We start from the raw sequence: 14,592 nt of genomic DNA, 5'->3' as shown, positions 1-14,592 counted from the left end.
AGAGACCTGTAGCTCGGAGAACAACACATGACCACATAATGAATAGATAAACATTCAATGAAACAAACCAATGATAGAACAGAATTAACACTGGGCCAAAGTGGTTCAACCAATGAGAAAGAAGAATTGAAATTAACCCAATGTGCATTAACTAAACATATAAAAACCTCATCTAACCAATTGGATTGAACCCACAAGATTTATATACTTGATGATTGATACCAACTAATTTAAATATTATAAAATTCTAACTAAGTGACACTTCTTTCGAAATATTTTATATTGATTTTAATTATTTTCCCAATATTCCAACTTCACCTGCAATAGCTCTTCCAAATTCCATAATTTGACATTAATTATGAAATGGTATAAGAACTTTCTTCCTTAAAAAATATAAAGCATTTTTTAAAGATTTGAATGTTAAAAAATACAAAATATTTTTAATATTTTAAAGTATAATTAATGTATTTTTTTAGAAAATGCCCTTGTTAAATAAATTATTTTATATTTATTTTTCAGTGAAACATTCTATTGATTATTAAATAAGAATAAATATAAAAAGATAATATTAATTTAAAAATACTTAACTAATTTGTTGGGAGTAAAATTGAGTAAAAAGAATCTTACATTTTTTTAACAGAAGGAGTATTGTTTTAAGTTTTTATTCAATTTTTTAAATTATAAATTTAAACTATAACTTTAATCACTCAAAATTTCTAATTTTATCATTTAAAAAAAATATTTGTATCATGTTTGAGTTTTTAAGTAAAATTTTTGTTCATTGGATCAATTCACAGGAATGGTTGATGTGTGAAAAGAAAAAATTGGAAAAGGAAGAAGAAAGATCAGAAGAAAAGTGAGCATAAAAATAAAAATACAAGATAGACGCGAATATTTATATTTGCCATCATTTTCTTTTCTTTTCTTTTTGATACTATCATTTTCATATTTTTTGCTGTAGTGTAGTTGTGAAAGTTTTATTCTATTTCCTGGCCAAAAAAGAAAAAACAAAGAAAGAAAGTTTTATTCTATTCCGTTTCAGGGTATAAGTTGATAGAAACATCAGAATTGACGACTGCTGAAGGAGCGAGGACGGGAAGAGGGATGGGGGTAACAATGGAACAAGTTGAAACATCCTTGAAGGCCAAATTGAATCCCTCACATATAGTAAGTTTTCCTAATCCTTTCTCTGCACCGTCCTCGTCTTCATTATTTCGTTCTGGTTAATACTGACGGTCTCCAGAAAACCCGTGCCGGCTTATGGGTAAAATATGCTTAAAACAAATAAATGTGAAAAAAAAAAAGTTTCTGCAAAGCTATAATGGATATGATTAATCAAATTTCAGCGATGAACTAGTCTTCGTCGTGCTATTCCCAAGTTTTGTCTTTAGAATGCGCACTCAATCCCACAAAATTGTGCCCCCCTTTTCCCTTTTCTTCCATTTTCATATCTAAGTGAAATTAAATTCAATAATTTGTTTTGTAGGTAGATTGAAATATAAAGTTTCCTACCAAACCAATGGCTATGGAGTTGCACTTGTACTGTATTTCTATGGCTTTTAAGCATGAAGTTATGAACCAGAAGACTTAAAGGAGAAAAAAGTTTATGGTTTGGGTTGGGTTCTCATAAGTGTTCTACCTCTACCACTCATCCTGCAATAGAGATTAATTTTATGGGTTGCGTTGGTTTACAGTTTAGAGGATCCAGTGTGTTTGTCTAAAAGTAGCTTGCTTTAAGTTTATAACTACATGGATATTCTCATAGACAGGGGAGATCATATTTCACGGGTGAAGTTTGATGTGCTGGTTAAAAGTCGGGTTTTGTGTTTATTAGTTGAAATACTGATCTTGAACGGGAATATTAATGTTCCATGTCGACAATTAAATTAATAATTCAGCTTTCCTCTATTGTCTGCTAGAACCACGACACTGTTACGATTTAACCTCATACAGAGTAAGATGATGGGCTCCACTGTCTTCCATTTGCATTAGTTTTGCTCTTAAGATAAGCTCCTTGCATCCATTTACTTGATCTTCCAACTTGCTTGAATGCTTCATTACCTAACTACCTTGGCTAAAATTGCTGATCACCTCATTCCTCATCAGTGTTTACTTTCAGTCTTGAAGAAACTGTTGGATTTAACCAGCTATAACATGATTGTTTTGGGCTTTATTGCATCTCCATTCACACGTGCCTTGTGTCCTGTCTTGTGGTTAATTTTTCTACACGGTCTATTTGAAAATTGACCTGTGTTTTTTTCCTTTGTAGAACATATTGCGCTACAAAGCAAATTTACCTTTCAAATTTGTAGCCAACCTGTCTGTCAAGTGTTCATTATGTCAACCTTATTGCTCAACTTGGGTTGATGCTCTATTTCCCACACAATGCCCCAAGGAAGAATTAAAACATCCCAAAAAAGCTCACGCAAGCATGTACTCCATTGACTAGCAATGGATGAGGATCAGCTTAAGATGCTTTTGCTTTTTATCCGTTGATGTCTAGATGAAGCTAGCAATTTCTACTCTGCAATGAAAAAAAATTATTTGATTCTGTATGATACTATGCTTTTCTTTCTGATATCTTGATAAAAACGTTCCTGTGACAAACTAAACATGAATCAAATTTCAAAAGGAATGGCCTTGAGTTTGTGGTTCAATCTTGAATGATTTGAATGATTTCACTGGGACTAAGGCTATGATGATGGAAGCAGTAATTATAGGACTGTTTTGAATCTGCATTGTTTTCTCTTTACTAGGGAAAAAAGTCATGGAAAGATAGAAACGATGTCTCTATGTAATTCATATATATGCTTTAATTGATTGTCTTGTACTAAAACTTGTTAATATATCCCCATATGAAACCTTTTGCTCTGCAACTTAGCTTTTTCCATTTGTTTTTCAGGAAGTCGTTGATACCTCTGGAGGGTAAGTATTTTCAACCATGAGATTTTCTTTGTGCTACATCTCAAACTCTATACACTGCACAGATTCTAAGGAGCAATTTGCGCTGTTCACTGTTTGTGAATGGTGTAGCTTAATTATGGATCATACCACAAGTATGTTTGGGGAAGTCCGTGTTTCAGTATACAAGGCATTTTGCAGATTTCTAAGGACAATCAATGTCGTTTTTCCTAAAACGCTCATAAGAGTGTATTAAACTTACTTTCCTTCATTAATATGATTCATTTCCCATTCATTTAAAGAAAGACAAAGTTGAATTTTTTTATTTTTAAAAAAGCTTGACTAGTTAGCTGTTTCTTCTGGTAGGTTTGTGTTAGATAAAAATTTCTTGTATTTTAAAAGAAGTATATATGTTGCTTGTATATGCCTTTGTCTTTGCCTCTTCCTCTATCTCACCACCAAATTAAACTGATGTGGCTATCAGTTGCGGAGCCAGTTTTGCAATTGAGATCGTATCAGAACAGTTTGAAGGGAAGAGACTACTTGAGAGGCATCGAATGGTGAATGCTGCTTTGGATGAGGAAATGAAACAGATTCATGCTCTCTCTATCAAGAAAGCTGTGACCCCAGAGCAGTGGAAACAACAGCAAGAGTCCGCCAAATCTGATGCTGCTGCTGCTTAGCTTTGAGAAATGAGAAAAGTTGAAAATCTAGCTGCTTTATCTTCCCTCAGTTATTTTGTAATAAGAAATCCCAAGTTTCTGGGTACTGGTTCTGTGTAACCTCGTTAATGCTCAAATCTCTGACCAATGATTATATACTGAATTTTAACATACAGAATGTCCGATTATGGATAAGTTTAATTGTCTGAGCTGTAGAATATCATCACACCGAACCTAAGAATTTCCTCGGTACTGTCTTTCAATTGATCTCGAGGACATATTTTCATGACGTTGTATTGCTGCAGGCCGTGAACAAACTGCCACCCAAATGACTTATTCTTCAGCATTTTTTTAATAATTTTGGTTGTATATTTATTTATTTTTAATGTTGAGCTGGTTGAACAGAAGGACTTTATGTGTACGATGATTAATAAGTATTAAATCAAGTTAAACATTATCATCCTTTGATGGCTAATAAAGGCTAACCTGCTCTTGCGCTCCTTCCTTCCATATGATCAATGGGCATTAGTCCTAATGGAAGGGGTTGTTTAAGCATGAAATTTCTAGTTTGAATTTGTAAGAAAGCAAAAAACGTTTTTAGGCCTGAAATGTCTGTTTGAAGGAAAGAAGGCTAATGTTACCAATTCGCTCGGCTGCTCAACATTGCTTATTATTAATTTATTATTTAGCAAGATTACATTTGTTTTTTCGGACAAAACAAGATTACATTTGAATTTAATTTTAGATTCTTACATTTTATTGTCGAAATATGCGGTTTTTGAAGTGAGCAATTAATTGCTGAAGTGTCACAGGAACTGTCTCTCTCATCCCCCACAATAATGACTGGGCAAAATCTCAACCACAAGTCTTGTGGCCTTATCCACAACATCAAACTTAAGTGTTTGCATTCAAACTATCGACATGTTTCCAAATTCGCAATCCCCAGAGTCGAAACTGTTTGTTCAATGGCCACTAAGCTACTTCACCCATCAATGGCTGATTCCCGTCTCAGCCCTCTCATCTTCAGAACCATGAATATCACCAAGCTCCAAGGATTTGTCTCCCCAGGTCCTCGTTCAAAACCAAACACCTCATCAAGATTTGTGGAGACCCCTTCTGGATTCAGACCCATCACTATCACAAAAGTTGCAAAACAGAACTCTGGCTTGCTAGGTGATGAAGCACTTTCCTGCGGCAAAACTGCACTTTACGAAGCTGTGCAAGGTACTATATACTCACTTGGATTATTCTTGTTCTCTGTTAATATGATGCTTATCATTTGCTTCCATGGACTGGAAAACGAAGGAGAATGTAGAAATAATGAAATATGATTGAGGCATATTTCAAGGAATTAATAGGGGAATTTTTGGACTCACTTCTTCCAAGAAGTCTGAAATTGAAACTCTGGTGAAGCAGCTGGAATCTCTGAATCCAACCCCAGATCCTACTCTCAATCTGGACAAGGTGAATTGAATTCAATTTCCAGTCTTGATTAACATTGTCAGTCACAGGGTTATAATTGTTTTATAATATTTGGAAGATGGGTGGATGCTGGAGACTTGTTTACAGCACAATCTCAATTCTGGGCTCCAAGAGAACGAAGTTAGGTCTCAGGGACTTCATCTCGTTGGATGATTTTTTCCAGATTATTGATGTAGCTGAGGTATATATATATTTATATATATCAGGAATTTTCTCTTTAATGAATCCATATAACTGTAAGCATCTGGTGTTAGTTTTTATTTATTTAACCAAAGATGAACATTGGTGATTGCAAAATTGAAGAGCAAAGCAGTGAATGTGATCAAGTTCAGTGCAAAGGGGTTGAGTTTGTTGAATGGACAATTTAGTATTGAGTCCTCTTTCAAGATTGCCTCCTCGACAGTTAAAGCTTCCTCACTTCACTTTTCCTTTTTGTGATTGTTGTGATTTGGAAACTACTTATTTATTATTTAATTAGCTGATGATATTACTGACATTTTGATTTTGATTTGATTCATGTTATGGTGATTCACAGAGAGTTCTGATAAATTTTGAAAACTCCACAATCACTCCTGACCAGGTAAGAAGTCACATTACAGGACATGTTTGGTTGACATGATACTTAATAAATATTGAGCATGGGTTTTCCTGTTAATTGGTTATTGACTGTTTTGAATGAACAGTTAATGAATGTGTTTCGGAAGAACTATGATGTTTTGTTGAGCATCTTCAATCCAGAGGGATGGCTGGAGATCACGTATCCTAACACATTATTCAACATAATTCTAACATTGCCTTTGTTTTCTCGTATGCTTCACGTGAATTTAGATTCTTTATTAGGGAAATGACATTTAGGTCCCATGCTTGCATTCAGAAATCTAATCAAGCTAAAACATTAATTCAATTAATGGTCAGTGATAGTCAGACTGATCAATGGTTATTAACATAGCATTTCATTAAACCAGTCAAGTTACTAATTGTTTACCAGTTCAACTAGTTGGATTGACTTGGTTTTAAATACTGTGATTCTAATACTTATAACAATATGAACTAATATTTACAACTTATTTTTTAGCAAAAAATTTTGAACCTAAAAGTCATTCCCCTTCTGAAAAAATAGAATCGCTTTATTTTTTTTAATTTTATTGAAATGAAAATAAAGTAAATTTGGTTGACATTGAGATTGGTTCTTCTGGGTATGTTTGTTTCTTGCTATCATCCATGAGATAGATATGTGGATGACGCGATGAGGATAGGGAGGGATGACAAAGGCAATATCTTTGTACTGGAGAGATTTCAAGATCACAACTCTTAGTTATTTGATCTGTGAAGTATTTTTGTTTTTCAAAATAAAAATTATTTGACTGATGAGTGATGAGAATATTATGATGTCTGGCCTCTTACATCTGCATGAATTCTGCGGCTGAGGAGATTTTAATTAGCCGAGCATAACTGTGAAGCCTTTTGGTCGTTGGACTGGAAATGACAGAATAGAATGAATTAAAAGATAAAAATAAACAAAATTACTCTTTCTTTACATGGTAAGTATAATTTGCCAGTTTTTTCTTTATTCATTACGTCTTTTGAATTGAGAGAATAGATGAGTTAGAATCATGAACAGACTCCGATTGTTATTCACAACAGACGCATCATTCATATACAGAGAGAACGAGTTAGAAATAAAAGAAATTAATTTGTTTTAGCAAAAGTCAAATATTTTTATTAAAAAAAGTTAGTGCATATATAGATTATCACCCATGAATTCGTGATCTATAGACACATAAGCAAGCTGACGGAAGACAACTTAACATGCTAAGTGCCTGTTTCGTTACGAAAATAATCAATTTTTTCAGTTAAAAAATCGATTAATCAAAAAAAATACCCAAACATCATCTTTTTCAGTTAATCGATTGTTGGGAAAGAACCGATTTATTTTTCCTAAGCTGTATATGTGATCTTCTATGGAAAAGCTGATCAAAAAGATTGAAAAAAATTATAAAGAAAAGCTCAAGAAAAAATTATAAAAAAAATACAAAATTTAATAAAAATAAAATTAAATTCTCTTCTCTTTTTTCTTTTTTTTTAGTAAAATTCAAATTTTAGATTTTTAAAAAAAATTGTTAGCATAAGTTATTGTCAACCACCACCCTTCACTTAATATTACTATAAAATTAATTCAAATAAAGTATTAATTGATGGAGAAAAATTAATTTAATTTAATTTAAAATTTAAGGTCATTGTAAAGATTGTTGCAAAGATATACAAGAGAGAGGGAGAGAGAGAGATTTTGTGTCATTTGTTACATTGCTACATTTTTTATGTCGCCAAAATTTTAAGGTAATGCTTAACATCTTCGTCAAATATGACTCATATCCATGTTGTTATTATGGATCAATTTATATATTATCATTTTTATTAGTTATTGTAAAATTGATATTTGGTATTTAAGAATTAAATCTTTCTCTTTTATTAAATGTATTTGAACTAAGATATGTTGAGTTATTTATTTAAGAAAATTAAATTGTTAATATTAATATAATTTAAATTTTTATAATTAATTAGATATATAATTTAAATAATATATTTTACTTCTTAAATAAAATTTAACAAATTTAATAATATTAGAAAAAAATTTATAAATAATTTAATTTTAAAAAGAAACATCCTTTATGTTAATTTATATAGCTAAAATTAATTTTAAATAAATTATTTAAATATATTTAATTATATTAAAATTAGTTTTAAAAAAACAGTATTCAAATATATTACATAATAATATAATTAATTATAATTATAATTAAATATTTAATTAATTATTTTTATAATTAATGATGCCTAACTAAAATCTAAACTGACCTTAAGTACAAGATTGCTAAATATGACCATTAGAAAATTTTAGCTTACCAGTGGAATCTGGGCTTTTTCAACCGGCACACAATGCCAGCCTACAACTCGCCGGTTAAAAATAGTAGATATAAAAGGAGCAACGTAGATGGTGTGACTAAGTTAAAAATATATTATAATTGATCTATTTTTTTATTTTTTTTAACTTTATGTAAAATATGAGTTTGATTATTGAATTTTATAACGTATTTTTAAGTTCTTTAATTTTAACATTATTAATTTTAAATAATTATTTTTTTAATCATTTTTATTTTAAAAAATTGAACTTAACATATTAATATTTAGAAATTTAATTTGAGAATTTATTCTTAATAAAATAACAATATTAGAATTAAAAATTTAATACGTATTCTATAAAATTAAAAAATTAAAATAAAATTTTGCACAAAATTAAAGATCTAGATGTGGATTTTGATCATTATAATTTTAATTTCTACTGAGTGACTATTAAAAATGAAAAATGTACTCAATTTACAATATTTATGTAATTCTAACTCTCATTAGTATTCTTTTTATATCAAATTATAAAATATTTTTTAAAAAAATTCAACATCTTAAAATATAAAATATTTTTACAAAAATAATGCTTCGTTAACAATGGTTTTCAATATTATTTTTTTATTATATTTTTTTAAGAAGAATATTGACTATAGGGTATTTTTAAAAAATAAACTTATAAATTGTGTTTAATAAATTTTAATGATACATACTCTTTCCATTTAAAAATGTAAGGTATTTTTAAAGAATTTAATATTAAAAAATATAAGATATTTTTAATTTTTTAAGATGTAATTATTGCCTTTTTTTTAAAAGTATCCCTATTGTTAATGACTTTATATTTATTGTAAGATGTTTAATAGAAATAAATATAAAAAAATAAAATTAATTTAAAAATAATAACTATTTTATTATGGGATAAAATTTAATTAAAAATATTTTATATTTTTTAATCAAGAGAATATAATTTTGTAAATATTCTATAATTTAGATTGCAGGGGATATATTTTTTTATTAAAAATTTAAAAAATTTATGAAAAAATTTATTTATTTTTATGAACCCAAGGTACAACGTTAAATCCCTCGAGTTCTCACCTCAGAACCGTCAAAATCACTTCTTTTGTTCCCATTCGACGATTTACTCAGCCTTTTACTCCCCCATAATTCATCGCCGCTGTAATCCGGTGAAACGGATGCCAGAGAATTCGATTTTCCCTGAACACTCCATTCAATACCGGAGCCGCACGGAGGAGGATGGTGGTGAGCCTGTCTCTGATGGATGCCAAGACGAGCAGGTAACAGTCTCGGCCGGAGATGTTGACCGGAACATCACCGGTGGTCGGTGGCCTCCAGAGGAGACTAAGGCTTTGCTCAAGATAAGGTCTGATATGGACGCTGCTTTCAGGGATACGTTCCCCAAAGTTCATCTCTGGGAACAAGTTTCCAGGTCAGTTATTTTCCATTCATTGCTCCTGTTCGATAAAAGTCCCCAGAGAATGCTGCAACATTTCAGCCTCATAAAAATTATGGTTTTGACTTTTGAGAGAATGCTTCTTGTATTGTATGATTTTTATATATCCTTTTATTAAAATATATTTACATAAGTAGTTTTGCACTCTTCAAGTTTATTTTGCGAAATGTGAATTGCAATGTAAATTTCCTTTGGAACTTACATCCTAACTGATCTTCCGTTTTTTTTTTTTGGTGAAAATCTTCTGTTTTCTTCAGCACTAGAAGTATGGTCTTTTTTCTCTGTAGACCCCCATCGAATTCCAGTTTTCCCACTGACTGTTACTCTTTGAAACTGGTCTATTTTTTTTGTGATGGTTTAGAATTTTTATTTAAAATGTAATGATTGATTTTGAAACTGTTCAGGAGACTAGGGGAGCTAGGATATAATAGAAGTGCTAAGAAATGCCAGGAGAAGTTTGAAAACGTGTACAAATACTACAGAAGGACCAAGGAAGGTCGTTATGGCCGACCCAGTGGCAAGACTTACCGATTCTTTGACCTGTTAGAACCCCTTATGAACTCTCCATACCCTGAAAAGTATGAAGAACAAGTGAGAAACACAGAAATAACCACAACCCCAATGGATTTGTCTGATGTTATTATTCAAGGTGCAATTCCACATCCTTACCCTGAAAAGAATGAGGATCAAACGGAAAACATAGCAACAACTACAACCCCTATAGATTTGTCTAATGTTATTCAAGATTTGATTCCACATTCCATTCGATTCTCTGGTGTCCCCTCTGGTTCAACCACTCCCTCTTCGAGCGAAGAATCAGAGGAAAATATTCGGAAGAAGAGGAAACTGACCCAATATTTTGAAAGGTTGATGAACAAAGTACTAGAGAAGCAAACGAAGCTTCAGAAAAACTTTATGGAGATTTTGCTCAAATGTGAACAAGATAGAATGGCAAGAGAGGAAGCATGGAAGACGCAAGAATTAGCTAGGATTAAGAGGGAGCGAGAGCTTTTGGCTGAAGAAAGATCAATTGCTGCGGCAAAAGATGCTGCAGTGCTTGCCCTTCTGAGGAAGTTCGCAGGACATACAGGATCCACAGAATTACCCGAGAACCTACTTCCTGTTGATATAGATAAGGACGAGCAAGAAAATGATAATGCTGGTAGTAGTGCTGTTGAAAAGCAAGACTGTAGAAATGGTGGGAATTTCACACTGACGAGTCCATCTTCCTCACGATGGCCCAAAGATGAAGTGGAAGCATTGATTAGATTGAGGACAAACTTTGATGTGGAGAATGAAGGAAATGGGCTTAAAGGATCTATTCCTATATGGGAGGAGATATCTTGTTCAATGAAAAAACTTGGGTACGATCGGAGTGCCAGGAGATGCAAAGAGAAATGGGAGAATATGAACAAATACTTCAAGAGGATGAAGAAGAAAAACCAGAAAAAGCCTCAGAGTTCTAAAACATGTCCTTATTTTCAACAGCTTGATGCTCTGTATAATAGTGAAAAGCCTAATGAGACGGTGGAGGATTCAGCCAGTTCTGATAAGGATCAACTGAAACCCGAGGAGCTACCGATACATCTTATGGAGGGTCAGTCTCCGTCCTCATCTGACAGAGAAGAAGGATCAGAATGATGGACGAAGTGGGGGTGCCCAATGCTCATGAAGCATGGTTTGAAGAGAGATAAGAGACCCTGTTTTAGTGAAACTTGCTCTAAATCTGATACCACCCATCTCATGGCAGTGTTTTTGTTTGGTACATCAGCGAATCTTCTCTGGTTTTTCTTGAATATGCGCTCTCTGCTCTCAACTTTTAGAGTTTTATTCCCCCCTAGCGCCCCCCCCCCCCCCAAAAAAAAAAAAACACCCAAAATATATATATACACTACAAAATTTTAATGAAGAACTAATTATTTTAAAACTATTTTACATTTTGTTAATGAAAAAATTGCAAGTAGAGGTAGTGCCAATATATTTTCGTTAAATGTCACTTTTTTTTTCACCTGCAATTAGTTAAATATCATTACATCTTATTACTACTCCTATAATTTAAGTTATTTAAATTTTGAAGCACGCGTGCCGATAGAGAGATGTCTGGGGTTGAAATAAAGTCAGAGCGTGTGTTGTTTGATGCAGTATTTAAATCCTTGAATTTTGTAACCCCCGTATAAAGCCAGTCAGTAATTCAGGCTAGCTCGAAAAATTTTAAGGTCGGGTTTAAAAAAAAAATATTTTTTTATGTTCGGGCCGGCCCGAATAGCCCCGAAAAAATTCGGTCCAAGCCCGATCGGGTTCGGGCTTGGCCCAAATACCCGAATAAAAAAATTATATTTTTAAAAAATATATAAAATATAATAAATATTAATTAATTCTTTAAATTTTAGATATTTTATACTAAAATATCATATATTTGAGTCCTAGATATCATTTAAGTATTAAAAAATATATTTTATATTTTTTATAAAATAAAATAATTAATTTCAAGTGAAAAAAATAATTAAAAATAATTTTAAAAATTAAATTTTGGTATTCGGACCGCCCGAAGCCTGAAAAAATTCGAGTCGGGTTTAGTTATTCGGGTTTTTCAAGGATACGGGCATGTTTGGGTTCAGGCCTATTCGAGCTAAGCCCAAATAAGCTCGGCCAGCCTGAATTTTGGACTCTACTCCGGTGCCCCATGCCAATGTGTGCTGATGGAGACAGGGTGGTGGTGGTGGTTGTAACATTGATGCGTCAGTTTGATGCACTGAACTTGGAATGCGCATCCACGTTAGTATTTTGCTGGCACCGCAGCTCCATCAATGACCCTAGACAAATTATTTTTAATAAAAGAAAGTTTATGTTAATTGGGTTCCAAAGTGTTACCAAGACCAAAACATATTTCTGTAAGTATTTATTGAGGCATTTATAAATTGCTCATTAAAAAAAAAAAAAATCTTCACATCAGCATTAGAATATAAATCAACGATCGATCAAATTTTTAATGACTGAAAGTTGGTTATTAAGACAAACTGATATTCAGGTCTTGTTCTATATTTGCAGAATCTCTGTGGTGGGCCACCAGCCTTCGTTGATCGCTGCGCTAATCAGTTCATGCTTAAAGTTAAAATCAAGGCAGCTGATGAAGGCGCAACAAGCTTCATTCCCTTTCTTTCTTTTTCCCCCCTTTTCTTTTCCTTTCAGAAAGATCGGAGATTTTGGGTGTAATCTTTGTTTAGTCACCTAAAAGTCTATTTTCCACATTGTGTGTGTGCGTAATAATGTAATTGTGTTGTCACTGGAAGCCATCTTGTTTATTAAATTGGGTAATTTTATGGCCGATGGAAGCCTTTTCAATGATTGGGATGTGACAGAACATGAATTTATATATTAGTTGTATGTTATATGATTTCTGAGGCTGCCCTTACGTTGCGAAGCAATCATAATAATATAATACTACTATGATACTTGAATGGTTCATGACATTGTCAATGGAATTTATTGTGTCATGAATATTTATAAGGAAAAGTAAAGAGCTCCTATGATTTCGACAAGGCTATGATAAATTTGGCCAAAAAAAAAAAAAAAGACAAGGCTATTATAATCAGCAATTTTTTTTAAAAAAAAAATCAGACTGTGTAGATAAACATTTTCACAATTGATTTCATCTCCTATATTAAAAAAAACAAGAAGATGACATTTTCACAAACTTTACCATAAACTATCTTTTTTTATTATAATAAGCAACATTATATATATATATATATATATATATTTAAAGGTATACAATATTAACATACGGAAACCTAGAGAACAAAAGTAAAACATCCTTTTACAACTTATGGGATAACAGCCAGCATCTGGGAAAAAGTAATGATCTTAGAACTTCTAAAGGAATTTCTATCTTCTGCTCCCAAAATCAAGCTCTTATTATCAATTGAAAAATCCAGACACTTGTTTTTTAAGAAAAGAAAAAAAAAAATCTCAGTGTTGTTTCTTTCTCTCTCAACATTGAAGGTTGAATTAAATCACTTCTCAGTAAATCTGATGTTATTTCTCCACATCTCTTCTTGGTTTTATGTGTTCACAGCATATTGTTCTAGATCTAGAATTTCTCTTTCAATTGATTTGGAAGGCACACAAACTTGTAGAATTTGAGAATCAGATGCGATAAGGGAGTTTGCTTCTATTTTAACTGACATCTTATAAATCAGGACGTTACAAATTTTTTGGAAAACTTCAACAGTTAGATTTTTCATAAATGTGGTTCACATGACTCATCTTATCTTGTTTACTTTTTTTTGTTTTTAATGTTTCTGTCAACTTTCTTTTATTATTAATATATTTACCTTTAAATAGAAAAGTAAAACATCTCCTGTTGAGAAGAGGTATAACCCAATCCTAAGAGAGAGAAGGATAGGGTAGGGAATACATTCTCACTCCATTTAAAAATATAATACATTTTTAAAAAAATAAAATGTTAAAAAATATAATATATTTTTAATTTTTTGAGGTATAATCATTATCTTTTTTTCAAAAGTGTTCCTATTAATAATGATTTTATATTTATTATAGGATATTTAATAAAAATAAATATAAAAAGATAGAGTTAGTTTGAAAGTAGATAATTATTTTATTAGAATGAAATTTAAATTAAAAATATTTTATATTTTTAAATGGATAGAGTAATTGAATATACCTAGGGAGAATAATATGAACTTTTCCTTTTTCCTGTACAATAAACTTTCTTACTCTTTTTTGTCCCAAAACAAAAAAAAACAAAAAAAAAAACTTAAACTTCCTTACTGTTTTACATTTAGTCTTTTATTGTTACTCTCTCGTTACCTTGAAGTTCGTCTCAATTGTGTGAGTTATATGTGTGCTGTGTGTGCGTACAGACACTTATAATCATACCTTTACTTTATTATATTTCACTTAAATAATTGATTGGGATGTTATAAATAATTAAATATTATATTTATTCAATTTAAGATATAATTAAAAATATATAAAAAAATTTAAAAAATCAAGAAACTTTTAAAAAATATGAATTAATTAACAATGACTTATTTTCTCCAAAACACAGTTTAAAGCATTTTTTAGAATCTTACCTAATTCAAAATACATGACATTAAATAACTTTTATATTTATTTTTTTAACTATATCTCTATTTCATTTATTACTCTTTT

The 14,592-nt window shown here is 31.2% G+C and overlaps 3 protein-coding genes across 5 annotated transcripts; all 3 read left to right on the top strand.

Annotated features, from left to right (window-relative positions):
- Positions 1-1,029: 1,029 nt before the first annotated feature.
- Positions 1,030-3,764, top strand: LOC129309202 (protein BOLA2). 2 transcript variants are annotated; one of them, XM_054950635.1, is made up of 4 exons: positions 1,038-1,167; positions 1,487-1,615; positions 2,903-2,925; positions 3,386-3,764. In XM_054950635.1, exons 2-4 carry the CDS (start codon positions 1,607-1,609, stop codon positions 3,582-3,584), a joined length of 231 nt encoding a protein of 76 aa, XP_054806610.1. In that variant the 5' UTR covers positions 1,038-1,167; positions 1,487-1,606; the 3' UTR covers positions 3,585-3,764. The 2 variants fall into 2 exon arrangements, with proteins under 2 accessions (XP_054806609.1, XP_054806610.1); XM_054950634.1 differs by lacking the exon at positions 1,487-1,615 and having other exon boundaries at positions 1,030-1,167.
- Positions 3,765-4,376: 612 nt separating this feature from the next.
- On the top strand, positions 4,377-6,504 carry LOC129309201 (fibrillin protein 5 homolog). Of its 2 annotated transcripts, XM_054950633.1 has the most exons (7): positions 4,377-4,787; positions 4,912-5,027; positions 5,104-5,226; positions 5,349-5,447; positions 5,581-5,625; positions 5,729-5,802; positions 6,276-6,504. In XM_054950633.1, the coding sequence occupies exons 1-7, from the start codon at positions 4,403-4,405 to the stop codon at positions 6,358-6,360; spliced, it is 927 nt and encodes a 308-aa protein (XP_054806608.1). In that variant the 5' UTR covers positions 4,377-4,402; the 3' UTR covers positions 6,361-6,504. The 2 variants fall into 2 exon arrangements, with proteins under 2 accessions (XP_054806608.1, XP_054806607.1); XM_054950632.1 differs by having other exon boundaries at positions 5,729-6,504.
- Positions 6,505-9,076: 2,572 nt separating this feature from the next.
- LOC129309741 (trihelix transcription factor DF1-like) lies at positions 9,077-11,195 on the top strand. Its single transcript, XM_054951435.1, has 2 exons — positions 9,077-9,393; positions 9,822-11,195. Exons 1-2 carry the CDS (start codon positions 9,140-9,142, stop codon positions 11,056-11,058), a joined length of 1,491 nt encoding a protein of 496 aa, XP_054807410.1. The 5' UTR covers positions 9,077-9,139; the 3' UTR covers positions 11,059-11,195.
- The last annotated feature ends 3,397 nt before the right edge of the window (positions 11,196-14,592 follow it).

This window comes from Prosopis cineraria, unplaced genomic scaffold (genome assembly GCF_029017545.1).
Source record: "Prosopis cineraria cultivar Desert tree isolate PC_DT_omini unplaced genomic scaffold, ASM2901754v1 PC4, whole genome shotgun sequence".
Lineage (NCBI taxonomy): Eukaryota > Viridiplantae > Streptophyta > Magnoliopsida > Fabales > Fabaceae > Prosopis > Prosopis cineraria.
This window is presented reverse-complemented; position numbering and strand designations above follow the sequence as displayed.

Bases quoted from the DNA above. Each gene is read 5' to 3' on its own strand.
- LOC129309201 (XM_054950632.1), top strand. From the start codon at position 4,403: ATGACTGGGCAAAATCTCAACCACAAGTCTTGTGGCCTTATCCACAAC. The intron at 5,028-5,103 runs GTGAATTGAATT...AATATTTGGAAG, and splicing joins CTACTCTCAATCTGGACAAG to ATGGGTGGATGCTGGAGACT. The intron at 5,448-5,580 runs GTTAAAGCTTCC...GGTGATTCACAG, and splicing joins TCAAGATTGCCTCCTCGACA to AGAGTTCTGATAAATTTTGA.
- LOC129309202 (XM_054950634.1), top strand. From the start codon at position 1,105: ATGGGGGTAACAATGGAACAAGTTGAAACATCCTTGAAGGCCAAATTG. The intron at 1,168-2,902 runs GTAAGTTTTCCT...TTTGTTTTTCAG, and splicing joins AATTGAATCCCTCACATATA to GAAGTCGTTGATACCTCTGG. The intron at 2,926-3,385 runs GTAAGTATTTTC...TGTGGCTATCAG, and splicing joins GTCGTTGATACCTCTGGAGG to TTGCGGAGCCAGTTTTGCAA.
- LOC129309741 (XM_054951435.1), top strand. From the start codon at position 9,140: ATGCCAGAGAATTCGATTTTCCCTGAACACTCCATTCAATACCGGAGC. The intron at 9,394-9,821 runs GTCAGTTATTTT...GAAACTGTTCAG, and splicing joins CTCTGGGAACAAGTTTCCAG to GAGACTAGGGGAGCTAGGAT.